General features: G+C 36.9%; 2 protein-coding genes and 3 non-coding genes across 7 annotated transcripts; all 5 read left to right on the top strand.

The window, feature by feature from the left end:
- The first annotated feature begins 116 nt into the window (after positions 1–116).
- ppp1r2 (protein phosphatase 1, regulatory (inhibitor) subunit 2) lies at positions 117–9,037 on the top strand. 2 transcript variants are annotated; one of them, XM_060883554.1, is made up of 6 exons: positions 117–482; positions 2,993–3,100; positions 3,802–3,885; positions 5,355–5,449; positions 6,294–6,470; positions 6,740–9,037. In XM_060883554.1, exons 1-6 carry the CDS (start codon positions 361–363, stop codon positions 6,757–6,759), a joined length of 606 nt encoding a protein of 201 aa, XP_060739537.1. In that variant the 5' UTR covers positions 117–360; the 3' UTR covers positions 6,760–9,037. The 2 variants fall into 2 exon arrangements, with proteins under 2 accessions (XP_060739537.1, XP_060739546.1); XM_060883563.1 differs by having other exon boundaries at positions 120–482; positions 6,743–9,037.
- A 5,692-nt stretch (positions 9,038–14,729) lies between these two features.
- On the top strand, positions 14,730–24,365 carry ncl (nucleolin). 2 transcript variants are annotated; one of them, XM_060883543.1, is made up of 17 exons: positions 14,730–14,925; positions 16,416–16,516; positions 16,633–16,733; positions 16,968–17,066; positions 17,252–17,371; positions 17,478–17,627; positions 17,872–18,018; positions 18,311–18,400; positions 18,989–19,112; positions 19,546–19,682; positions 19,962–20,088; positions 20,195–20,331; positions 21,695–21,824; positions 22,120–22,259; positions 22,560–22,686; positions 23,373–23,644; positions 23,761–24,365. In XM_060883543.1, the coding sequence occupies exons 1-17, from the start codon at positions 14,908–14,910 to the stop codon at positions 23,820–23,822; spliced, it is 2,082 nt and encodes a 693-aa protein (XP_060739526.1). In that variant the 5' UTR covers positions 14,730–14,907; the 3' UTR covers positions 23,823–24,365. The 2 variants fall into 2 exon arrangements, with proteins under 2 accessions (XP_060739526.1, XP_060739516.1); XM_060883533.1 differs by having other exon boundaries at positions 16,416–16,520; positions 16,634–16,733.
- LOC132857191 (small nucleolar RNA SNORD82) lies at positions 17,733–17,800 on the top strand. The gene has a single exon (XR_009649502.1). It is a non-coding gene; the product is annotated as a small nucleolar RNA SNORD82 (small nucleolar RNA).
- On the top strand, positions 18,144–18,210 carry LOC132857188 (small nucleolar RNA SNORD82). The gene has a single exon (XR_009649501.1). It is a non-coding gene; the product is annotated as a small nucleolar RNA SNORD82 (small nucleolar RNA).
- LOC132857180 (small nucleolar RNA SNORA75) lies at positions 22,918–23,047 on the top strand. Its single transcript, XR_009649500.1, has one exon. It is a non-coding gene; the product is annotated as a small nucleolar RNA SNORA75 (small nucleolar RNA).
- Positions 24,366–26,354: the final 1,989 nt, after the last annotated feature.

Below are 26,354 nucleotides of genomic sequence, written 5' to 3'. Positions count from 1 at the left end.
AAAGATGCATTACATCAACGATAGTTGAAATCTAACAAAAATAACATCTATAGTGTCAACCGTCTCTACAAATTAGCACCATGCTAAATTATTGTCAAAGCTACTTCCGGCAACACAGTTCCGGTTCCGAACTTCCGGCCGCCGTAAGGCTGCACTTGAAAACCCTGCGAACGGAGTGTGTGACGGAGAAGTCTGGTAACTGCGTCAAGTCTGACGGTCCGGTTTAAGATTAAATCAAAGACGCTATCTTTTTTTCTTTTGGGTTTCCAGGTTTCTTAAACAAAGCTAAGTGACAGCCGACAACATCAGGCAGGGCGTTTAAAGGGCTTTCTGAGCGGCATTAAAGGGGTGTGAGAGGGAATGGCAGCTCCGCGGCCCATTAAAGGCATTTTAAAAAATAAAAGCACCACCAAACCGTGTCCTGAAGTTCTGTTTGAGAGCTCAGAGCCGACGGGATCCGACTTTACCGAGGACGATCAACAGTAAGTAAACCATAACCTGTCAAAAAACCGAGGCCAAATCACAAATGTACCGCTTTTTTTTAGCATAGATCACTATGTTGCTCGCATTCCTTACGCTTGGTGTAGTCCGCCTATGTAGGGAGTGAACAGTGATTTGGGATGGAACCATAGTAAAGTGCCGCCTAGCAACGGCTAACTGATGTGGCTCTGTCTTAGCTGACTCGTGTTTGTGTTGATTTGTTTGGTTTTAGATTATTTTCTACAGATTCTGGGTGATGTAAAGAAGCTAAATGGCTAATTTTGAGTGTTTGGAAGCAGCTCGGAAACCACAAATTAGCAAGCAAGCGCGCGCGCGCGTGTGTGTGTGTGTGGCTAGTTAGTTAGCTAGCCTAGCTAAAGTGATTTGAATTGTATCGAATTACTTTATTGACTAAATCATTTTTAATGTAGGAGTTGAAATGACAATTGTCACTGGCAATGTAAAGCAAATAAACCATAAAAACGTTTAAATATGCAACCATTTGAACAGGCCAATAGTATTTTCAGAAGAAGCTGAGAAGAAGAAACCAGGACTGGGCGGTGTGATCATACGATACTTATACCGACATCAATTGACTTAAACAGTTTCAGATTGTGTTGGATTTTTGTGGATTTATGTTGCTGTCTATTATAAGTTGTGAGAAAAGGAAGTTCAGGGTTCATTGGATAATTGAATGTTCTTTGCATTCAAGCATAGGGTTCTAGGTCATTTGGGAACCCTTTTCTGATTATGATCAGAGTTTACACTGAGTTCATTTTTTTTAAATGTCAGATGCTGTCTCTGATGTGACCGAGAGAATCAATCAATGTTTCACTGACAGGCAGATGAGAAAATCTTGGTTGTGATCTAAAGATTCACAGTTTTCAATATTCCTTGAATGACGGAGAACTTAATTTTTGACCAAAATTTTTGTCACTGATTCAGCCGGTGATTCTTAATTATGTACAAAATATTAATTGATGTACTTAATGTGGTTTTACTGATTCACATATTAATTGACTGAACAAGTTTTAATTGTGACTGAATGATTCACTAAATAAGAGAACAGCTGTTACAAATGATTAACTTTATTCAAATACTGATTGTGATCGAAAGATTCGGTTTTTCATTAGCAATTAGTGATTGCAAATTTTTTTACATACATAAATAAATACAAGTGAATCTGTGTTTATTGCCTATGATATTTTATGTGGGTTATTGTGATAGCAATATAGATACTTCCTCCTCTTTCATCTTTCTCTTTCTGATGGTACATCGTTCCTACATCAGTCTCTTCTATGCGAAGAAAACTAGGGCATACTGCCTGTCAATGTGTTTCAGTCTCAGGAGATGGAGCAGACTTCTGTATCCATACCAGAATAGTTTGAACATAAAACGAGAGAAAAAAAAAATCTTCAGGTCCTTTTTGTTGAGCCAAGCAGCAGATCTTCCAAGGACAAGGATGTGGTTGATTTATGTTGGTTATTTTTAATCCTTTGGAGAAATAAAAAAAAAGCGGGTATTAAACCTTCCTACTCAATGCATCTCATCCTAACACCACTGCTGGTTTTGATCTTTTATAATGAGTCTAGTCCCAAACCGCTGACTACTGTGTATCATAATAGTACAGCAGTGTATATTTCCCTTGGTACACCATTTGTTCAGTTTGTAACACAGACATAGGGAGAGACTGGAACACATCCTTTTTCTTTGTCATTTCTCTCTGTTCATACTTATGATAGTTCAGCATTGAAATTGTGGAGACTTTTCAAGTGACTTGAGTCTTGTGACTCTGTTTAGTTAAACGATTTGTTCAATGATTGCGATTGTGCAGCCTGATCATGGACAAACATGAGCTGTGTAATATAGCTAAAATGTCAAAGCTTATAATATGCCTCTATATATGTTATTAGAAATTATTTTTATAAAAATATTAAAAAGCCCAGCATTTTAAAACAATTGAAAATATGGAAAACTCCAGCTCAGACCAAATACACTTAAAACAGGACTTATTAATCTTGCTTACTGATTTGATGAACCAGACAGGTGTGAATCTTGCTTGTGACTGAGGAAATGAGTGTTTGAATCTCTGATTCTTTCAAATATGTCAAATCCATGCCATGACTGAAAGATTCACTGGTTCAATCACTGATTCACTGAATGACAGAGGAGCAAATAATTGTGTCCAAAAGGTTTTCTGATTCAACTGATGAATCAGTGAAAGACTGGTTAAAAATGATCTGAATCATTTAGGAAACAAAACTTGTCAACTGTGCTAAAATTGTCCTGAGTTTCTCGTGAACTGGTGTTTTGTGATTAAATAAGCATCCTACTGTAAATAGAACATAATGGGCTATTATTGTCTTCCAAGCTTAATTGTGACTTGAACAGCGTTTCAAGTCACAATGAGTTTTAAAGTGGGACAGAGTGCTTGTCTCTCAGGGGGAATGTTCTGTTTGCATCAGTGTTAATGGTTTTGCCTTATTCGGACACATTATTCTACATGTTTCAGGAAGAAGTCACAGAAATGGGACGAGATGAACATCCTGGCCACGTATCACCCAGCTGATAAAGATTACGGTCTGATGAAAATCGATGAACCAAGTACACCATATAACCGGTGAGCATCAAGCAGCTGATGTACACTTTCTATACACACAGACACACAGGGTGGGATTAATTTAAGACCGTCCAAAAATGGGGAATATGAATTTTTGTGAATTTGTATGTTGATTTGCTCAAGGACAGGAAAGCAGGTTGAAGATTTGTATAGAGGGAAAGTAAACAGGACATTCATAACAGCTAACAGGAAGTAACCTGGAAGAGTGGCCTTACCTTGTCTGAGCAGTCTATAAAAAATATGTTCTGCATATGTTTTTGTAGACTATTAGAAATTATTGTAAACATATATACAGGAATATTTATTAAATGCAATATAGAAATACCATAATGCCCTCATATCACAAGTACCCTAATATTGCTAACTGCTGATAGATCAGTTCACATTAGCCAACATGGATCTCTAGGTAGATTAAAATACAGGTTTTATAACTACAAGATTTCATGTTCCATGTCAACATTTTCTGATAATTTGCATATCTTCTGTGGATTGTTTAATGATGTCACAGTGTTCAGGCAAGAAAGTCTTTGTTTAAAAATAAAAATGTTGTAACACATTTAAAAGGGGTTTAATCTTATATGAATGTGATATTATTCATTCCCTAATATATACATCTAATTAAATGGGTTCTAAAAGGCTGAGAATGGTATGGGGTGATGATGGTAATGATTATTATTAAATGACTGTACTCTTTCTTTCAGGATGGTAGGTGAAGATGATGATGATGAAGTGCACAGCGATTCAGAAAGTAACGCAGCCCTCACTGTGGACGACCTTGCCAAGAAGTAAGCGTGTACAATTTGAACTCTTGTCCTCTACATCACATCTGATCTCTTACAAAACTTGCCTCTCAATCAGAATGTACTTTCACATTTTCTCTCCAATCAATACTCTGCCACTCAATACTCAAGCAAGGTGACATTAGGTGTTTATGCCTTCTGTTCTCTTTAATATTGAAAATGAAAGCTGATGAATAGAAGATGTGGATATTTTGCCTGGTGGAAAAATGATTGCAAGCTACTTGCAGAGAAAGACTTTGGCGTGTGGCTTGTGCTCTTTACTTCTCTGCAGGATTCAGGTAGTGGTGTTTTATTTATGAACAGATCTCTGTATTTAAATGAATCGTTCTCTTTCATTGACATGTACTGACATATTTTTTTTGTTTATTTAAATATGACCTATGTAAAACAGACAGATTTGTCTTTCTATTTTAAAGACTGTATAAGAGCACAGGTTGTGAAGGAGCAGGTCATTGGTTGGAAGTATTGAATGACTGTTCAAAATGCTCTAATGCAGCACTTATTCCTGAGCAAACTAGGTAAATGAACGAGGATCTGCTGACTCACCTGATAGACTCATCAGTTCAGTTCACCACTTTTTCAACAACCTTTGAATGTGCAAAAATGACATAAGATTACATGAAAAATACTCAAAATAGAGTTTTTCTGCAAAATAAAATAACCAGACCTTCACTTTGTGGATTTAACATGGTAATAAATTATATTACTAGCACTTGTCTTGAAATCGTGGCATTTAAGAATAAATGTATTAAATGAATGATACAAAGGCTTTCTCGTAGTGATACTCACTATCGCCACCTACTGATAAAATGATATAACTTTCAGAAAAGATCACAGAACAAATCTGAACTCCGATCTTTTTTTGGTAAGTCAACTCAAAAGATCCGATTCAATTGGGTGAATCGAAACGACCACCACTAGAGTCAAGTACAACTCAATCGATGAGAGGTCAAGGCTGTTTCCCAGGCCAAATTCAACATTTTAAATAGGATACATAATTTAGTATAAACACTATAGGTGTACTGGTATACTATTTGGTACAGTATGCAGTTACAGCTTTAAATGATGGCTGCAATTCTGTGTTAAGCTCAATCTGGAATTTCGGTGCAAGTCTTTGGCTGTGCTGCTTTTGGGCTTGATGATATAAGAGCTATCTGAGATGGTGGGTGGGTGTGTGTGCGTTGGCCAGTTTGAGCTTCACATTGCTTCTGAGTGGTATTATAAATTGTGGCTGCAAAGACAAATTGTTTGGCTGTGAGGTGTCATAGTCTTTAGAAATGCTTGAGTAGTTTTATAAATGTTTTATAAACTGCAGAGGTTTATGGCTGGAGTTCTGTGTGCAACAAGATGGAGATATTTACTAGTGTGTATTCAGTTGTGTTTATGTACAGGTGTGTATCTTCTCTTTTTGTGTATATATACATTAATGAGTAATCTTCTGTTCCTGTATGCAGACTGGCAGCAGCTGAAGGTTCAGGCCCTCGCTGTATGAAGGAGGAAGAGGAGGAGAGCAGTGAGGAGGAAGAGCAGCTCAGTCCAGAGGAACAGGGTGGGTCACCAGGACTTCTTTCTATAGGACTTGTTTTACATAAATTACAGTTCTTAACCTAAAGACAGTTCTACACTGGTCCTAGAGGCTTTATCTGAGGTTCAGAGGGCTTCAGAGCTGACACATAACAGCCAGAGAGGGCAAAGAGGCACTTGGAGAGCTGGGAAAGAAGAGAACAGTCAGAGTAGTGTTAAAACAGTCAGAGACAGCGAGACCAACGGATAGACAGACAGGTGAAGAGAGCATCAGAATGATAAGGAGCCAGAGAGATGGACATAAATATACTGTCAGCAGAACACCAACTAGCAAGTAATGAAAATATACATCTTACAGTTCAACAATTTCTCCAACCATTGACAAAGTATGAAAAGTTTAAAACTTGTTTTGTTTTTATCACTTCTGGTCTCTGTCTCTCTTTTTGTTGTTGATTTTATTTTTATATTTTATAATTTTTTTGCACATTTTCTGATTTATTTCTTTGTTTGAATAAATTTGCTTAACAAAAAGAGCATATTTAGATGATTTGCTTACAGGAACAGGCCGTTTCACATCCCTCCCCTAACAGTTCACTTAATGGCCAGACTCAGATGAACCGTAAGGCCTGTGAATCTGCCAGTCCTTGAAGTGTGAACCCTGCTAATAAACAACAAAGGCAGGACTGCTGCCTGTATTTAATGTGGATGTCAATAACTTTGAGGTTATTTATGTATACACATCAATGCAGGGATGAGTGTGAAAGTGAAATGAGGCTCCTCTGATTGATCTGTTGCAGTCAATAAGGAAACTCTAGCACTCCGGTCACCTAGATCTGTTTTTCCATTTCTATCTGCCCTCTTTTCTGCAGCCAAAAAGAAGCAGTTTGAGCGGATGAGGAAGATGCATTATAATGAAGGACTTAACATTAAACTAGCCAGACAGCTGATCGCCAGAGAGCTTGAGGAGGAGGAGGTTGAAGAGGAGGATGAGGAGATGAAGGATGACACAGAGACAGAGGACATTAATGTAGACCCTCCTCAAGATGGTAAAAAGTTTATAATTATTAATGATGTAATTTGTAATTAGCTATAATAATAAGTAGTACTGACTATTTGGCAAAATCTCAGGCAATCCACATCCATTACATGTCTCTTTTGAGGATTTTAACCTATTTAAACAGACACTGTCTGTCACTAACAAGAACAATATTGACAAATTTGCCACATCTATTACAATTCAGCATCACAATAAATGTTACAGTAAAACATTGTGCACCATTGAATCACATCATGTGACCTCGATTGTTTATATAAGCAGATTCACTGGAGTCATAAGCAAGGCTGTAGTGCATTGGGAAGAGTCTTGGAGGCTGTGATTGTGGACGCTCTGCTCCCTGATGATCCTTTTGTATTCGACACGCTCTGCAATGAAAAACCACACCGACCCGCCGGCTGCTCCGCCTGTTGCCAAGAGTGTGTCGTGTTACTTTTGTCTTGCAAGAAACAAAGGCCTAAAGACTGTTATTAGAGAGGCAAACTCATCAGCGATAACCAAGCCACTGCTTATTTTATTTTATTTTATTTAACTTCAGCTACAAAACTGCACTGTTAGTACAAGCTAATAAAGCCCCACATATACCTGCTACTATTTTTGCCTACAGATGGCACAATCAGTATTTCTCCATGTTTAGATGGCATTTGTACACATCACTCAGCTTTGTCTTAATTTTTCAATCGTACATAATTGGGTGTGAATTTGGATTGGCGTGGACTGTCTGCTGAAGTCTCTCCAATCAGATGTCACTACAATATTCAGCAGTTAGACACCTTAAAAAGAGTTTAAAAAAACAGCACTTAAATGTATTAAAAGTACATTTATATTTACTTGCCTGCTAACAACAGAAACCCACAGCATGCTACATAGAGGTGATTGGGCCAATGTGGGTGTTTAGTTGGCATTTATGCACTATTTTAAAGTTGTAATCCTATGTGGCATCGCTGTCATCACTAATATGTAACATTTTATGGGGTCATTTTTGTGCCAAATCTATTAAAGCAACAATCCTAAATGTCCCTCTGTTTACCTCTAATATTTAGCGTATGATTATTTTTATTTCATTTTTTTATCTCTGCAAGCTTTAACAAAGAATGAGATGTGTTTCTTTTTATTCCAAAAGTTTACCTTTCTCTGTTTCTCTCTCTTTAATCAGATCATTTTTGGTTTGCATAAATTTGCTTACAGAAAAATAATAACAATAGATAACAATAGTCCATGCATTTCTTTTTCCAACTTTTTCCAACATTATTGTTTCTGTGGCAAAATCTTGCAGAGATGTGTATGGCAGATTCTCCATACGAACAGATTTTGAAGTGCAAAGTTCTATATAAGGTGACATTTCTTTAACATTTATGGAAGGAGACTCCGGTGTCCCTGTTTATGCAACAGCCAGAGGTAAATCAGTAACTACATTTTCAGGACAGAGGAATTTACTCATTGCGGTTCTCAGTAATATGACAATCTGTCTTTTTTTTTTTTGTCTCAAATACAAGAGATAAGACATGTACATCATGTTTAAAAAAAATAAATAAATGTTGTAATTGTTGGTAAATTGCTGTTGTGTTAATGCTTGTGGGTCTTTTCTTTTTTTTTCCTGGGTTGTATATTGGTTTCAATGCTAAATATATTTGGCACTAAAATGACTCCATAATGGACCTTTACCTGTTTATCTAAAAAAGACAAATAATTTGGGAGGGGTTAATATACTGTAGGTTGTTAATGAGACATGTACATGAAATCTTTTCTTTTGTCAGGTTTGGTGTCTGGTTTATGTCTGTTCTTTAAGTGCACTGGAAATTATACAGCTGATTTGTAATGTAAAGTTCTAGCTAGCACTTTGGATTGATGCAGCCTGCACACCTGAGGGGATTTTGTGCACACTTCAGTTTTGACTACATCATAGCTTTAACCATTGTAATGTATTTGATGTCTACTGTACACTTAACTAATGGATTTTGCTCTGTGTGACTTAAGAGCTGGTTGCATACAGCTGTGCCTGATGTTATGGATGAAATATTTCAGAACATTATCAAGTAAAACTGCTTGAACTACTGAAGTTGAAACCGAGTTAAGGGATTAAAATTCCAGAGTCTTGGTTGTGTCACAAATGGTAGTTGACTGTCTTTGGGAATTTTAAATGAATGTGTGATTTGGGATGCTGTATTTAAATGAATGTGTGATCTAACCTGGCTGGTAGTGTGTGTGTGTGTGTGTGCGTTAATTAACATTTAAAATTTAAGACATAATTAACATTTAGGAAAAAGTTGATTTATCTTTCATGTTTTTTTTTTTTGTTTTCTTCATATTTCACACATGGACTGTTATTATTTCTTTACAATAACATCGGTTCTTCTTTGCAAAACCACTGCACCAGGTTTATGCAACATTTTCTCTTGTTTTTTAGTCTTAATTTTGTGTGTAATGATATTCATTTCTGATCATAATCATCTAATTATTCTCTCCCTGTTTCTGATATTATATTGATACAAAGGGCAACAGCCTGCTTGCAAAACTAGTATTCACTAAAATATGGTGGAATAAAACACATCCACTCCAGTTACCCTGTGCTGATACTCTCATGCCCCCTGGTGGAGTAGTGATGGAGTCAATGATCTAGTGAATGTGGGAGACTTTAAAGAAATGAGTATGTCAGTGAGGGAGAGGATAAGTGAATGACTGAGGGAATCAGGAAGCATGAGGAAGTTAATGAAGGAGTGAATCAGTTCAGGAGTGAGTGCATAAAGCAGGGAAAGAATGAGTGTTCGTGATGGAGGGACGGAGGACGTTTGCAAAGGAAGCAAGTGATTGAGGGAGTTTAGAATGAGGGGGTGAATGATGGAGGGAGATGAATAAATTAATTTCTGCCTACTCCTTTATTTCTGTCTAAAATAAGGACATGTAGGAGAACATGTTCCTCACACTGACTACTGAATGAGACACACTTTATAGTAAAAGCACGTAAAATTCTCCCATCCTTCATTTTTCATCTTTCCTCCTCCTTCCAGGCAAAGATCACTTTTTAAACCCACCCCATATCATCTCACCTTTTCCTTTACTCCAGATTTAAAGTCTTCTTTAATGTCTGAAATGTCTGCCTTTATTTTTGGTAATATAGGCTTAAATTGTTGATACGTAATTGAAGTCAGTCTCAACCAGAATCTTTATAGTGGAACTTCTTGATAGATACACAACCTGTACATTTACTGCTGCATATTTACATTGGCCAGTGTCTTGGGAAATTATGAAGTTAGATATTGCTCTGCCCTTAAAAGTAAAGTGTACTGTGAACTTAAATATGTAACTTCTATATACGCTCAGCTTTTAGGTTAATTATGTCAATTTGGGTGTTTCTATACAGAAGACATTTTGGCTGACTTTCATTACTTGTTAGCATCATAAGCCTTGCTGCACAATTACCAGAATCAAACAAGTCTCTGAAAGACTGTAGACAGTTCTTCAATTGACTGAACTGCTTCTAAAGTATTGGCTCCCAGTTTATAAACACAGCATGTCATTTTCTGCCTCTCAGTAACTTAACACTATAAACATTCATTGCTGCAGTGTGTGTGTGTGTGTATGAGAGAGAGAGAGAGAGAGAGAGAGAGAGCAAGAAAGCCAGAATTATCTTTAGTGTTGACAGTATTGTTGTGAGACACATAACCAACATTAGATGCTAAAAAGCACATTTATATACTCAAGATCACATATAAGTGCTGGACACTTGAACTGATTTGGTTCAAACTGAATTTCTGATCTTTATGGTGTTCAGTTTAGCTTTTACTTTTTTTTTCTGTCCTGAATCTGTCTGTGGGAAGAAAAAAATCTAAACAAGGTATTTCACCTGATTTCTAAGAGTATGAATGTATATGTGTGAGGAATAAAATTGGATGTAAACTCCTGTGTAAATCTGGAAATGCTCATTTTCATCCACTATATTTTTAAGCTCTTTCCATTGGTTGCCTTTTATCTTTTTTCTTTATTTTTTTCCACCATTTAATAGTTTCCTCCTGAGAATGAAAACCAGATTTGCATCTTTATGAAGCAGTTTTTTGAAGTGTGACTGCATGTCCCTCACCATAACAAGGAGTAGATTATTTGTCATTAATAAAATATGTTGATATGATGTTTTGATTTTGCAGTGCTTATGTACAGAACTGAAAATTGACTCAAACATGAACTGTGATGTTTTTATATCAGTGCATTAATGTATTTTGAGCACTTATGTTTTTAAACGAAAATAAAAGAAGGAAAAAAGAGAACAGATAACTAATAAAAAATACTGCAACGATTAAATAATACAACAATAGTAGTCATTAATAATAATAGCCTGATAATTACACCAATAAATAATAATAAAATACTAATTGATAAATAATACATAACATTACAACAGTACTGTTTTAAAAACTGTATAATCTAGTCTAATGCCGTTCAATTCTGTTTGCATTGCACTTTTTACAATGGACAACGTAGCAAAGCAATTTTATATAAATATAAAAATTCTGAATATAAATATAATATTATAAATGTATATTTATTTCTTAATGAGAACACCAGAGGCAATGGTGATAAGATTTTATGATCAGAATTTACTAATGAAAAGAATTCCTGTTGTCATTTTGAAGAGGATTTTTTCCTGATTTTGATATCAGATATTTCATTGGTGTCATTAGTTCATAGCAGAGGTGGGAGTAAGTCACACGTGCAAGTCACAAGTAAGTCTGAAGTCATAAATGTCAAGTTGAGTCTTTTTTTAATATTTGTCAAGCAAGTCTCAAGTCTCAAATTTGCGATTTAAGTCTGATTCGAGTCAAGTCATATGATTCGAGTCCCCATCTCTGGTTCATAGAAGTGCATAATTCCTCTATGGTGATGTATTCACTTCTTGTTAAACAGTGGATAAATTATATAACAAAAGGCTGTGGAGAATTCCTCCGATAAACCATCTGATCCGGCAGATTTACCATTTTTCATTGAGAAGAAGGCAAAATCTAAAGATAGCAGAATTACATAACGTCCAACGGTCCTCTTTGACTTCTGGTAATCTTGAATAATTGGCAGAAATGATAACAATTACTCTGATTTGAAATTTGAGCTAAACAATAAGCAATAAAATGAGTTCACAAATAGAGCAATTTTGTTAGGCTCCATACAGACATTATTATTAATATGAGTATGTTATGGATATCCAAGAAATACTGTTCTTGTTTGTTTTATTTTTTTTCTTTACCTTCTGCAAGCCATTTCTTATGAGGTCTTAAAAAAGCTCCTTTTTGTTTTTAGCAGATTCACATCGACGCAAATCGAGTGTGGAATTTAAGGAATGTTATTTTCCTTAGTAATGGAAATGTGAAATCTTCCCATTTGTTTCTTCAGTAATCGTTTCAGGTCTTTAATTCTTTTAAATTTAAACTGGATGTTTTTAAAGTTTTCAAAGTTGTTTTTAAATTTTCCACAGTGACCATCGATATGAGCAACAGTAAAAGTAAATACTTCTAAGGGTTGCTTTAACGTCTCAACTATGAACCATTTATCTTTTTGAAAACTGTTATTAAATAGTTTTAAAATATCAGGTATCCTTGCATACCATTACAGTTAAGTGAGTTTTGTAGTTTCAGAAGTATTAAATTGTGGTATGAAAGAGAATTTAGATTTTTTTTCACTAGATTTTTTTTCATATGTCGAATGCGCCAAGATACAAAGTGACATCAGACTTAAGAAGTCCATTTACGAGGTATATTAACAGAATTACTTGCCATTTCTATTAAGCATATGGTTACATATTTAGGAGTTATTATACATAACTATTCAGGCATACTCAATTTCAGGTATATAATTTAAAAAAATTAACATTTGGCTTCAAAGAGATTTATCCATGAATGTTAGGGTCTTACTGTCTAAAGCAGAAGGGAATATAAGATCCGCTTAGTCAAAGTCAAGTCAAGCCAAGAAGCTTTTATTGTCATTTCAACCATATAGCTGACACAATACATAGTGAAATAAGACAAAGTTTCTCCATGACCATGTTGCTACATAGAACAAAGACAGAGCTACATAGAACAACACTGAGCTAAGGACTTAAGTAAGTTAGTCCTAGCCACATCTGTGCAAACTGGTGCAAACAAACGATACAAAACACTACAAGACAATTACACAAGACAATAAACAAAAGTAGCACTGACCAAAGTACATAATGTATATTCTACAGTACATGTGCATAAATACAGGAATGAACACTTAATATAATAGCAGCCATTATACGAGGTATTGTAATGAATAGTGCAAAACAGCAATTGACTAAAATGTGCAAGACAGCATGTAAACACTTTGATATGGGTGTTGCTATAGACATGGATGTGTATTAGATGAGTGTGTATTTCCTGAAGTCAGCAATCATCTCTAGTTTTATCAACATTCAGAGACAGGTTGACTCTACACCAGGCAGTTAGCAGTTGCACCTCCTCTCTGTATGCTGACTCGTGGTTCTTGCTGATGACACGCACCAAGGTTGTGTCATCTATGGAGCGGTTTGGACGATACGGGTGGTAACTGGGTCTTTATGTGCCTAAAGACAAGTCTCTCGAAGCACTTCATTACAATGGGCATGAATGCAATGGGACGATAGTCATTGAGACTCAACACTGTAGACTTCTTTGGCACAAGGACAATGGTGGTTGTCTTGAGGCACGTAGGAACAACAGCACTGCTCAAGACATCCGCTAGCTGTTCTGCACGTTCCCTGAGCACCCTGCCAAGAATGTTGTCTGGTCCAGCAGCCTTCCATGGGTTCCCTGCTCTGAGTCTCTAGACTTCAGCAGCGCATGCGTCATAGCAGACATCCATGGCTTCTGGTTGGAGTGTGTGGTGATGGTCTTGTAGACGGTTATGTCATCAATGCACTTGCTGACGTAGCTGGTCACTGATGCCATGTACTACTCCAGGTTGATGGAGTTGCCGTTATTTGTAAGCCTCCCTGTAGAACTCAAAACAGTCCTGGAGAGAAGAGGTGGCTCCTGCTTCATAACCGGTTTACTAAATTAGCATAACAGAGATCAGTGGTCTGAGTAGTTCAGGTGGGGGCAGGGCTCTGCACGATAGGCACCGGGAATGTTTGTGTAAACAAGAACCAACGTTCTTTCTCCTCAAAGCCCACATACTGATGGGATTTAGGCAGCACTGATTTGAGATTGGCATGATTGAAATCTAAGCCGATATGGTAAATATGCCATACAATGTGTACAAAGTATTGGACAAAATGTTACTGTATTTTTTATGGAGGCACAATTGTAAGACACTTTTTTTAAAAGGAAATTTTAGGTAAACCAAATTTTTTGAAACTTTAAACAATACCATCAAGATTTATTGCTTAATGAAATTCAAAAAAGAAAAGAAAAGCATGTTGTATACATTTCCAAAACATGTGTCCAATGTGATAGGTGGCATAGATCATTTGTTGAGATGTGATTTTGATTGAATTAGCTCAATTTCACAAATAAGCTTTATTGGCCTGGGTGCTGATATATTATTACATGCTGTACATACTTTTACATATATACCTACATATTACATAGTGTACATGTGTTTACATACATATCTATATACAGTATATTACATGCTGTACATGTGTTTACATACATATCTATATACAGTATATTACATGCTGTACATATGTTTACATATATACCTATATATATATTACATGCTGTACATATGCTACTTATTTATCTGCACTTGTCTATTTACACAATTGCTACTATTTGCACTTCTTGAAGATGCCAAACTGCATTTCGTTGCTGTGTATCTGTATTATGCAATGATAATAACGTTGTATATAGTAGTATATATACACTGTTATATATACATATATATACTGTTGTACATTTGCTGATTTAGATAAATGAATGAATGAATAATAAATAAATAAATAAATAAATAAATACTATTATAAAGTTGAATTGAGCGCGCAGACCCGGATGAGAAACAGTATCTGATTGGTCTAGACAACGCCGGCGGTGTTTAAAGGGATTTATAGTTCAATTGGAATTGATTTTTAAACTTTTGAACAATTAATGTAGATTGCACCAAAACATCGTAACACGTATCGTAAATTTCAACAAAACCTCACATTTTCTTTCGTTTAACATTTTACGCCGTTGTTATTTCATGTCCTGATTAGTGAAAATAGCTGTTTAAAAAAACTACATTACCCACAATCCATCTCTGTCAGCTCTCGCTAGTTTGTCAAGCAGTTAACAGGGAATGGGAGGAGATGTGTTGAGACGCTTCATCGTGCTGCAGCGTTTCTTTTGCCGTCTAACCGAGTGCACACCAGGCAGCTGAACTGAACCACGTGCGAGTGACCTGCAGAAAAAAAGAGATCAGTTTTAACTCATTATTATAGTGTTTCTGTGGAACACCTACCAGCCATGGTGAAACTCGCGAAGGTAAAAATCTCTCTTCTTTTTATTTTGTCTTTTGACGAAAATTCAAAATGAAGTCTTCGCGTTGACGCTCGCTTTTTATGTCGAAGTTTAATATCTTCTTATTATCGATAGCTAGAGCAATTCCACATGCGTGTGTGTTTTTTTTAATTCAACGTTTTCACGATTTTAATTCCACTTTCGTTTATTCGGTGTGTTTTAAAACGTGTTAAAATCGTAATACGCCACCATATTGCACTGAAAAATGGTGGATTCGGATTTGAACGGCCTTAGCCATGTTAGAAACCAGCGAGGCCGAGTATTAAATGGCTGCCTTTTGGATATATAGTGCTCCTTCGTAGTGTACATAGGAGGTTAGTTCATACATGACGAAGGGCACTAGAGTAGGGAGCTACCCGCCATTTGTAATTCTGCCCAAATCTGATTCTAAACTTAAAATGGCCGATATTGGGCCTCGATGCTTTTTGTGCAGGTTAAATCAAAACTTTTTTCCACCATTTCATCTAGAAGAAAATAATACATTTAATGTTAATTATTAAAAAGACAGTTATTTGCCGTTATGCAACAGTTTAGTTTTATAATGTGACGTAGCGGCAACGCGCCGCGTTAACGGTTCCCTGGGTCACGGCTAACGCTCGTTAGCCAGTGTGCTACCTAGACTTTGTTTGATCTGTCATTAAATTAAATATGTTTAATTATCGCTGCTTATAGGTCGTGTATTAATATTTTTTTAATTTCATAACCTTTTACTGAAGTGTAACTTAAACAAATCTTTCACGACTCGTTCGGCGCGTGCCGATATTTAAATGAGCGTAAAGCCGTGATGACGTAAATACAAGTGCGCGTGTTTAATATGGCGCTACGTTAGAGGTTATAAAAATGTAATAAATAAAATAGAACTTTATCCTGTATGTAGTGCATTAAATATTATACATTTGTATTTGTTCTGTTGCAGTGGTGGGCTGTTCGATTAGCATGCTAGGCTTTACCATGCGTCCCATGAGCCCACGTGGGGTTGTCCCTCAGCACACGTGGCCTTTTGTGCACGTTTATTTTAACGAGTTTTAAGATTTTAACGCTATGACGTGCTTTTATTTTAGAAGTTTGTTTCCATCCGCTGTCTTTTTATTTTTTGTCTTTTTATAAAGATATTACACCAAGCGGTATTTATATGAAGTTAAAAGGCAACAGTAAAGTACACGTGCTTTTAAGTGCATTGTTTAGTTTTAGTACGAGACCAATAATTTAATTGTTCACACAATTTTTATAAGGATTTAGTTGTACATGTGCTTTTTTTTAAAATAATTTTTATAAATACATTTTAATCTTTTGCCCATAAATAAAATCACTAATTCTATTTAGTAACGAGGAGCTTCTGAAAAGTGGCTTAATTTGAGTGTTGTAAAATTAGTAATGAGAAGCCATAGCTGCCACAGTTTCATGGACACGTGGGGGGAGCATAATAAAACACTTTATTTTGCTTAATACTTCAGGGGGCAAAGAAACAAGTGAAGGAAGCCCCACCAAAGAAAAAGGCTCCTCCACCTCCAAAGCAGGTTGAAGAGTCCAGTGAGGAGGAAAGTGATGATGAAGAAGAGGTAAGTGTGGCAAAATTGTTGATTTTTATGGTGATGTCACTTAGCACACGTCTACATTAATATCATGGTTCACTTATTGTTGTTTTGTTTTTTTTAATTGTATGTATATTTAGGCTCCACCACCTAAAGCTGCAGTCAAGAAGAATGCCACTCCAGCAAAGGCAGTAAAAAATGGAAAAGCCCCTGCCAAGAAAGAAAGTGATGAGGAATCTGGTGGGTTCTGCATTAGTTGTTTATTCTGAATACATAAAGGTGTGTTTCAGGGTCTGGAATTATTACGTATTCTCCAAACTAAAATGTTGGTGATGATTGTTTCATTCTGCTGGATGTGAGGTTACGCACTTTAAAAAAAAAAAAAGCTGTATACTAATAATGTATATTGCATTCAAGCCTGACTCTGACCATTGATATTCTTTTGCTTTTCCTTTCTTTTTCCCTTGCTAACAGAGGAAGAGGCTAAAGTTCCAGTCACCAAAGCAGCTCCTGCCAAGAAAGCTGCTGCGGAATCAGATGAGGATGAGGATGATGATGATGAAGAAGAATCTGGTACGTGTCCTGACTTTATGTAGAGTTTAGCTTGAACTGATTGATCCTGGACTGGCTATATGTGTGCTGTTGTCATTAAAATCCATTTTAAACATGTTACTTCTCTCTGTCTACCCCCGTCCCCCCCCCCCTTTATTATTTTTATTTATTTTTATTTATTTTTTACCTCCTTTTCCCCCCTACAGAGGAGGAGCCACCCAAGAAGGCTACCCCAGCTAAATCAGCCAAGGCTACCCCTTTGAAGGCTAAAGCAACTCCTGCAAAGAAGGCGGAGTCTGATGATGACGACGAGGATGACGATGATGGTACTGTATACAATAAGATCACAAATTTTTATATTTCAATCGATGGTATTGGTATAGATTATTGTGGTTAGAGCCTGGTTTATACTGAATGTTTAATTTGTGACAGATGAGGAATCAGAAGAGGAGGCTCCTCCGCCTAAAAAAGCAGCTCTAGCTAAACCTGCCGCTAAAGCAGCTCTAGCTAAACCTGCTGCTAAAGCAGCTCCAGCTAAACCTGCAGCTAAAGAGGAGTCTGAGGAGGATGAGGATGATGATGGTATGTAACTTATTTATTTTGTAGATTGATTTAAGAAATGCTCACTCACTTCTCAATATTACTAGTTGATAAATTTATTTAACAGAATTATCATTTCTATAGCAGTGCACAGATGATGAGTATTTAGGGACTTAATACTGACTGTATGTGATGTGGAGTTTGCTCTGATGTGCCCAGTTTCTCCTGTTTCAGCTTCAGTGTTTGTGGTGGATCTTTGCCGTAACTGGTTTGTTGTCTAATACAGATTCAGAAGAGGAGGAAGAGGAAATGGACACAACGCCTGCACCAGCTAAAAAAGCACCAGTGAAGAAGGCCAAAGAGGAATCTGAAGAGGAAGATGACGACGAGGAAGACGATGACGAAGACGAGGAGGATGATGATGAGGAAGAAGGTATTTTTTTCCTCCTTCTTCTCTGAAGTACATCTTTTGTTTGTGTTTGAAAGGGTTTTTTTTTTTTTTGGATAGGAATTTTAGAATTTTGTACTTAATTTTCCTGTTTTCCCTCTCAATGCCAGTGCACAGATGATGACTTTCAAGGGACTTAATACTGACACTTGATGATTTTATTTTGATCTGATGTGCTCTGTTGCTACTGTTGGTGCATTTATTTATTTTTTTTTTCCCCCCTTTCAACTTACCCCAGAAGTAAATGTTTGTGTTTTCACTTTTTTTGTAAATGCAGCTGCTCCTGTAACTCCAGGAAAGAGAAAGGCTGATGTAAAGAAGGATAAAGAAACCCCACCAGCTAAAAAAACAAAAGCTGATGGTGAAGGTAATATTTTTTTTTTTGGAGTTTTGAATAAATTATGTCCCAATAAATAAACCTGTTATTTGCTAATCATTCATTAATCATTCACCTGAGAAAATGAATTGAATAAACTTTAAGAAGTGATGTGTAGTTACTTTCAAAAGCACAATGAGCAAACTTTGTCCTGAACATGTCTGAAATTTACAGCTTTAAATTTGACTTGTTGTATGGATGCTGGTGATTTCTTCCATCAGTGTTAAATATCTGCTTACTGCAAAATTAAACATCTGTTTGCAATGAGTGTCTGCTATATACGTCTATGTGAATGAGCTGTTACTGTGGAAATAACAGTTAAAATAAATTTTATGTACAAGTACATTTTATATAAACTTATTGCAGCCTCATGACTGTCAGAGCTGCTGTTATAGAAAATAGACAACAATCCAGAATTCAAAAATGTTGTGAAGGAAAATTCACTATTCTTTTGATTAATTTGTATTACTATCTCTAATCTCTGTATTACTAATAATGTTACTCGCTTGTTTTAATGAACTGTCGGTCTGATTTAGTTGTCAGATGTTAACTTTATCTATTTATTTTTAATATATAAAGCTTTCAGCTTGTTTATGGGCAACCTGAACGCAGATAAGAGCTTTGAAGAAATTAAAGAGGGCATCAGCAGATTCTTCAAGAAAGAGGGCCTTGATATTCAGGATGTTCGTCTTGGAGGGTCGAAGTAAGTTGTTTTCTCATATATATTTGTGCTTACATTAAGACAATTTATTTTCATTGTGAGTTGGTAATCTGTAGCTGGAGCAACTAAACCTTTACACAAAAGCTACAAAATCATTTGGAAGGGTGACCTCATGAATTGTTCCTAGTACATTCTTTTTGTCACGATTCTGTGATCTTTTGAAGCAGATAATTTGGTGCAATAAATTTGCATTGAATCTTCTTTCTTAAATATTTAAGAATTTTTATTTTTAACCTTTTCTGATTTCAAGTATTGTGATTTGTGCTCAGACTTTGCATTGATGTGGTTGAATCGATGCCCATAATAACCATGCCCATCAAGCATTATTCTTTTCCTTTTTTTTTTTTTTTTTTTTTGGCCTTTTATTGTTTGTGGGTTTATTTTCTGTTGCTAACCATTTAGCTTGCTATTGCAGGAAGTTTGGTTATGTTGACTTTGGCACAGAAGAAGAGCTTCAGCAAGCCCTTGGCCTCAGCGGGAAGAAGTTTATGGGTCAGGCGATCAAACTGGACCGAGCAAGAAGCAAAGAGGACTCTCAGGAAAGCAAAAAGGGTAATGTTACTTATTTATAGTAACATTAGATATGAAATGTGACACCTTGGCATATCATTTCTACAATAGTAAGAAATATATTGACATCCATTACATAATGTTAGTCAGCATGTGCCTATTTAGCACAGAGGAAACCAGATGTGATGAAGCTTTTTTTGAATCCTGAATGCACTTGTCTGTGTGGGGTTTAAAGATAGTCAAGTACTGATCTGGTGGCGTATTTTTAAATCTGCTTTACTGTAAACAGCACTTGTCTGATTTTGATACATTTGTGTGCAGAGAGAGATGCCCGGACGCTGTTTGTCAAAAATCTGCCATACTCAATAACCTCAGATGAGCTTAAGGAGATTTTCGATCAAGCACTGGATGTCAGAGTACCTGTTGGTCCCAACGGCAGCAGCAGAGGGTAAAAACCACTAAATCTACTTGGCTAACTATAATAAACTACTACTGAATGAATTTGGTTTAATTAGCATTCAGAAATAATTGACACAATTCGTTATCCTTGACAGAATTGCGTATATTGAGTTCAAGACAGAAGCAATTGCTGAGAAAATGATGGAGGAGACACAGGGTTCAGACGTTCAGGGCCGATCCATCATGGTGGACTTTACAGGTGCCAAAAGCCGACAGGGTGGCAAAGGACCAGGTGAGTTTAACTATGTACAAACAAGAGTCCCATAAGTACTTTGACGGTTGTTAGTTAGTTAGATGCTATAATTTACTGCCATGTCAGCTACTGAGGCTATCTTTTTGACGATTGTAAAACAGTATGATGGAAAGATGAGGCCCTGTATTCATAAAGATTGAGAACATCTCTAAGAGCTCCTGATCTAGCTTAAACGTTTCTGACTAAGGGGGTTTTTACACCTGGTCACTTCATGCGTTTTCTGTGATCTGATAGCTATCTGATCGTAAAAAGACCAGGTGTAAATGCCCTCCCAACGGTTTCGAGATGGATATAAATCCGATCGCTCAAACCACTTCAGGAGGTGGTCTGGGACGCATTTCAGATGAAACCGGACAGGTGTAAATGACTGTGGTTGTTCAAGCCACATACGTCAGCGCTATACTCCTCCCAAACGGAAGTATGTCACTCGCAGGTGACTCGCGAGTCGTGCATCGCGCCAGAAAGAAACCTGTTTTCCCACCAGCGCTGGCTCCGATCTTTCACCCAGGCGTCTCGTTTGGTCTTAAAATGCACTGCTGCCGCCAGTGAAAATGCAGCAAACAGTAAATGCTGTTTTTTGTAGCAACCGCATGTGTTCCATTTCAGTTAATGAGGAAAATATATTTGCATTTTGGGCGGGAGTAGAAAGATCGGATTGATATCTGATTCGCCAAGACGCATTTATGTGGCCTAATGTAAATGGAACAGTTTTAACAAATCAGATAGCTATCGGATCAGAGAAAACACATGAAGTGACCAGGTGTAAAAAGGCCCTAAGAATCTTGGGTTAAGAGTGATTCAGGACCAATCTCAGCAAGTCTGAGCAAGGAAAATCCAACAACTTGGAGACAGTGTAGGCTTATAATAGGCAATGATAATTGCTCCGCCTCCCCTCTAAGATCTCTGTGGCTATATTGTGTAGGTATTAACTTCGTGACCAATCATATTAGAGATGTTAACATATTTTGTTACAAATGTCAAGTGGATGTAAATGTAAACATTTCTGACACGGCGCAGAAATGTAATGGCACCAAATCATGAAACTTTCTGCTGCTATGCCGCCTTAACTAGGTCGTCCAAAAAAAGAGAAATTCTGCTGCACAAAAGGCTGTCAAGTGCATCTCGCAGAATAGCCAAAATGAGAGAAAGACGTGGTCCGTCACTGTCTGGAGGTTAACTAGCCAGTTGATAAAACGCGTGTCTGCAAAATTTTGAATGTTTTGCACTTTCCTATTTATTATTTAAATTTTATATTTAGTGTTTATATATATTTATATATATATATAAAAATGGACTAGTGGTTTACTGATTTCCATAACACTTGCATTTTCTCCCTCTTTAGCTTCTGCACCTGCAAACAAAGTTCTGGTTGTAAATAATCTAGCATTCAGTGCCACAGAGGAGTCTCTTCAGAGCGTGTTTGAGAAAGCTGTCGCTATCAGAATACCACAGAATAACGGCCGGCCAAAAGGGTAAGTGCTCATGCGTTGATCTGAGATTTTTAAATTGGATCTTGTATAAATGATCCTGGGAGTTTCCTGTGGAATAAAAGGAATTGAATTAGACTGTTATACTTGCATAACACTTAACTGAATTGTTTAATGCCACACATGATGAACATTTTGTCTATCTGAATCTCTATGTTGCTCTAAGATAGTCAAGTCCTGATGTGGCTTTATTCAGTCTGACTCAGTGAGAACACTTTACACTTTTAGTAAATCAGCGTATTTCCTTCTAACAAACTAATCATATGTGCATTACTTTCAGATATGCTTTTGTCGAGTTTGAAAACACAGATGACGCAAAGGAGGCCATGGATTCATGCAATAACACAGATATTGAAGGCAGGAGCATCAGACTGGAGTTCAGTCAGAGCAGAGGAGAGAGTGGAGGCCGAGGAGGATCAGGTTAGTGTGACTAACCCCTGGTCTGTCAGGCTGAAGCCACCTATTTAGTACTGGCAGTGTAGAACAAACTTATTAGCTAGAACAGTCCTGTTTATTTGCCAAGTCACATGATTTAGTTGTACAGATAAATGGATTTATAGCTTTGAGCTGTAACATTTTAGCTGTGAGTAGTTTTCTCCTTATGTGACTTTTCTTCTTTATTTTTGTTTAGTAAAAGTAACGTGCTAAAGTATTATTATGCTGTAATGCCACTTTGGTACCTGAAATGGAGCTGACATTTAAATTTCTCTTTTTTTATAGGACCCACAAAAACACTGTTTGTTAAAGGCCTATCAGATGACACGACAGATCAAACCCTGAGGGATGCTTTTGAGGGTGCTGTTGCTGCCAGAATTGCTACAGATAAAGATACAGGATCATGTAAAGGGTAAAAAGGAAATTATTATTGCTGCTAAGTACTAACATTGACACCAGATCATATTACTGAGATGTTTCTTGGCAACCAAATAGAAATATCTTTTTTAAAGGTAGACTTTTTCCCCCTTCACTCCACAAAATAAGTTTCTGAACATTTAGAATTTTTTCCTACTTCTAAATTAGTTCAGAATTAACACTCCTTGTTTATGTTAAAAAAAAATCACCTTAAAATATATTTATCTTCTTCTCATGAGCTCCTCTCTGTCTAATGGTGACAAAGCATGGATTCGCACGAGAAGTAGATTCACATCCACATCAATACGAGTCTCTCCTCTATGATGGGAGTTGCTTATGTCTGATGTGAGACACCTGACCATCACACTTACTGTTTAATAGCATGTGTATTTCAACCCAACTAAAACTCGGGCATTGTAACGTGCCCTTTATTTATACTTGAGCACTGTTGAATTCTTGGTTTGTATCAGTCAGTCTTGTAATATAATCAGTATATTATTAATGTCCTCTAGTTTATTAGCTCATTCACAAGGACTTGCTTTATAAACCAAAGTTTGTTTTTATTTATTTTAATGAATCAGTTTTGACAGTTAAACTATGGGTTCTTAACACCGCAAACTTCTTGCACATTGCAGTTGACATTATGATACTGACCTGTAACGTGGGCTGTGTGTTTTGCAGGTATGGTTTTGTTGACTTTGACAGTGAGGAAGACTGCAAAGCAGCGAAGGAAGCGATGGACGATGCAGAGATAGACGGAAACAGAGTGACTCTGGACTACGCCAAACCAAAAGGAGAAGGAGGAAGAGGTGGTGGACGTGGAGGGTTTGGAGGTGGCCGAGGAGGATTTGGAGGACGAGGAGGGTTTGGGGGAAGAGGAGGTGGAAGGGGTGGATTTAGAGGTGGGAGAGGAGGCGGTGGACACCGTGGTGGTGGTAGAGGAGGATTCAGAGGTAATTAATGCATCCCATTACACGCAGTTTCTTGCATGCATTTATCGTGGTTTTAGTTCTTGTAGTAAACTTAAACCTTTAGATCAGTTTAAATAATAATCTCGAATATTCCACAGGTGGCCGAGGTGGTGGAGGTGGAGTAAAACCTCAAGGAAAGAGGATCAAATTTGATGATTAAAAAGTACCCTCCCTTTTTTTTTTTTTTTTTTTTTTATATATATTTCCAAATACACATGGACTGTGTTTCTTGAGTGGTCTGTTGGGCATTCCAACATCCATATTTTTCTGTCTGAAAGCTTCTTGCATCCTCATATGTTCCTCTTCATCTCTGTACATCTTCATGTTTTCCCCAATTTTGTGGGAGAAAAGTTGAAATGTGAATGAATGAATGTTCTTTATTTTCCCCTTCATTTTTACTGTTTTTGTTAAAATATCCCTAAATAAGTTTTGTGTTTTTCTTTAGGTGCGTGTTTTACCATAAACTGTACAAAGCATATTATAAAAGATGAACGATTAAACATGCCCAATAATGTTTTTGGGCTTTTTGAAATCTGGTTAAATTGTGTACTGTCATAAATCCGTGTGAGTTGTTGCTTTAATCAGAAAAGCCTTGATGGTTTGTAGAGAGCAGTCAGTGTCTGGATTATATCTAACTACATAAACTTTTTACTTGTTTGTGTTGGAAGTGATAAATTTTAAATAAACTTAATGATTTGTAACAGTTGTGCATCCTGTTATTTTTAAAATGAATGAATAAGTGAGCGTTGTAAATACCTCACAGGGGGCTGCCTATGTGGGGGTGGGGAGGCAAGATCAGCTATATTAACAATGAATAAACGACATTTAACATAAGATAATAGTAATTGTTCTTAGCCCCTTTGAGTGACTTCGTATAGCAGCTGTTTCAAACTTTTCAAACAGCATATGAAAGGTTCACATATTAGTATGTTAGTCAAGTGTTCACAAACCTTTTCATATATTGTACAAAGACAACATTACACGAGAAACACATTGGATGTGAATAGAAGTGTATACTGTATATACCTTTTATATAAGTAAGCTTTCTGATTACAGAGTAACTCTTATGTTCTTTCTATTACAACATGTACGGCAGTAAAAGACCTTGGTGTGATTATTGATACCAGTCTCTCATTTGAAGCTCACGTAAATAATATCACAAGGGTAGCCTTCTTTCATCTCAGAAACAGCTAGGATAAGAAATTTGTCATTACATAACACAGAAACACTAGTTCATGCATTTGTTACCTCTAGGTTGGATTATTGTGATGCTTTACTGTCTGGATGTTCCAGTATGAGCATAACCAAGCTCCAGTTAGTCCGCAGCCGCTAGAGTCCTAACTAGAACCAGAAGATATGAACATATCACTCCTATCTTATCCTCATTGCATTGGCTCCCAGTCAAATTTCACATTGATTATAAAATACTGTTACTAATCTTTAAAGCACTTAATGGACTCGTGCCACAGTACCTGAGTGAAATTTTGTTTTTTTATGATCTGTCTACTTTGATCAAAAGGTGCAGGCTATTTGTAGTACCTTAAGTACAAAATGCTACAGCAGGGGGCAGAGCTTTTTCTAACAGAGCCCCACAGTTATGGAACAGACTTCCAGTTCAGACTTCCAGTGTTCAGGACTCAGACACAGTCTTAGTGTTTAAGTCCAGGCTAAAAACACATTTGTTTAGTCTAGATTTCTATGAATAGCTTTTCTTAGGTAAAGGAGCATATCTGGAGGGTTCATGGGCATAGAGTGTTTGGTGAACTGGGATGTCTGGATGCTGTCGGCTTATCACCCTCACAAGTCGCTCAGGTTTGCAGACTGTGGAGTGGTGGCATGCTTTACATCCCAGGAAGCCCTCATGTCTGTGTCACCTTCCGGGCTCTAGCCTTTTAGTTATGCTGTCATAGCTAGTCTTGCCGGAGTCCCTGTCTGCACTTTGCACATTATTTACATTGTCCATCACCTGATTACATGTTCTACCCCTGGTTGGAATCTCGTCTCATGGGATTGTTGTTGATGAAATCGCCCGGAGACTGTCATGATTTCTTTGAACCATTGTTGTGTCAGTCAGCTGTATGGTTTTGTCTTTATCAGCAATCATTTGAAGACTTTGACAGGAAGAAATTAGTGTTAGGTCTGTGCTGAACTCAGAGTTTGTGATGACCCACTAGTTCCACAGGAGCTCTCAGTTGCACTATAATAAACTGTTGTAGAAAAGACATTATTTATGTTTACATTATTTACTGTCCAGTGACACCTAAATGAGGGTGAGTTCCCTTCTGAGTCTGGTTCCTCTCAAGATTTCTTCCTCATATCATCTCAGGGAGTTTTTCTTTGCCCCCGTCACCTCTGGTCTCACCACATCAGGCAACAGGTCTAAACCATTTTGTTGCATTTACATTTCCAGCATTTAGCAGACCTCCGTAAGCGGGATTTACATTTTTATCTAATGTTTTATACAACTGAGCATTAAGGGCCTATTAAGGGCAGCCTGGTGGATGTAGGATTCAAACTCACAACCTTCTGAATGTTAGTCCAACACCTTAACTAGGCTACCACATCCCCGGTTTACACTGAGTGTTAATGATAATATTGCAGTGTGAGTCTTAATGTTGCATTGTAATATTGGATAGTATTGTACAGTAAACTGGGCTAACCCCAAATGCTGGAAAAGTGAATGTTTGGCTAC

This window comes from Tachysurus vachellii, chromosome 1 (genome assembly GCF_030014155.1).
Source record: "Tachysurus vachellii isolate PV-2020 chromosome 1, HZAU_Pvac_v1, whole genome shotgun sequence".
Classification (NCBI taxonomy): Eukaryota; Metazoa; Chordata; class Actinopteri; order Siluriformes; family Bagridae; genus Tachysurus; species Tachysurus vachellii.
This window is presented reverse-complemented; position numbering and strand designations above follow the sequence as displayed.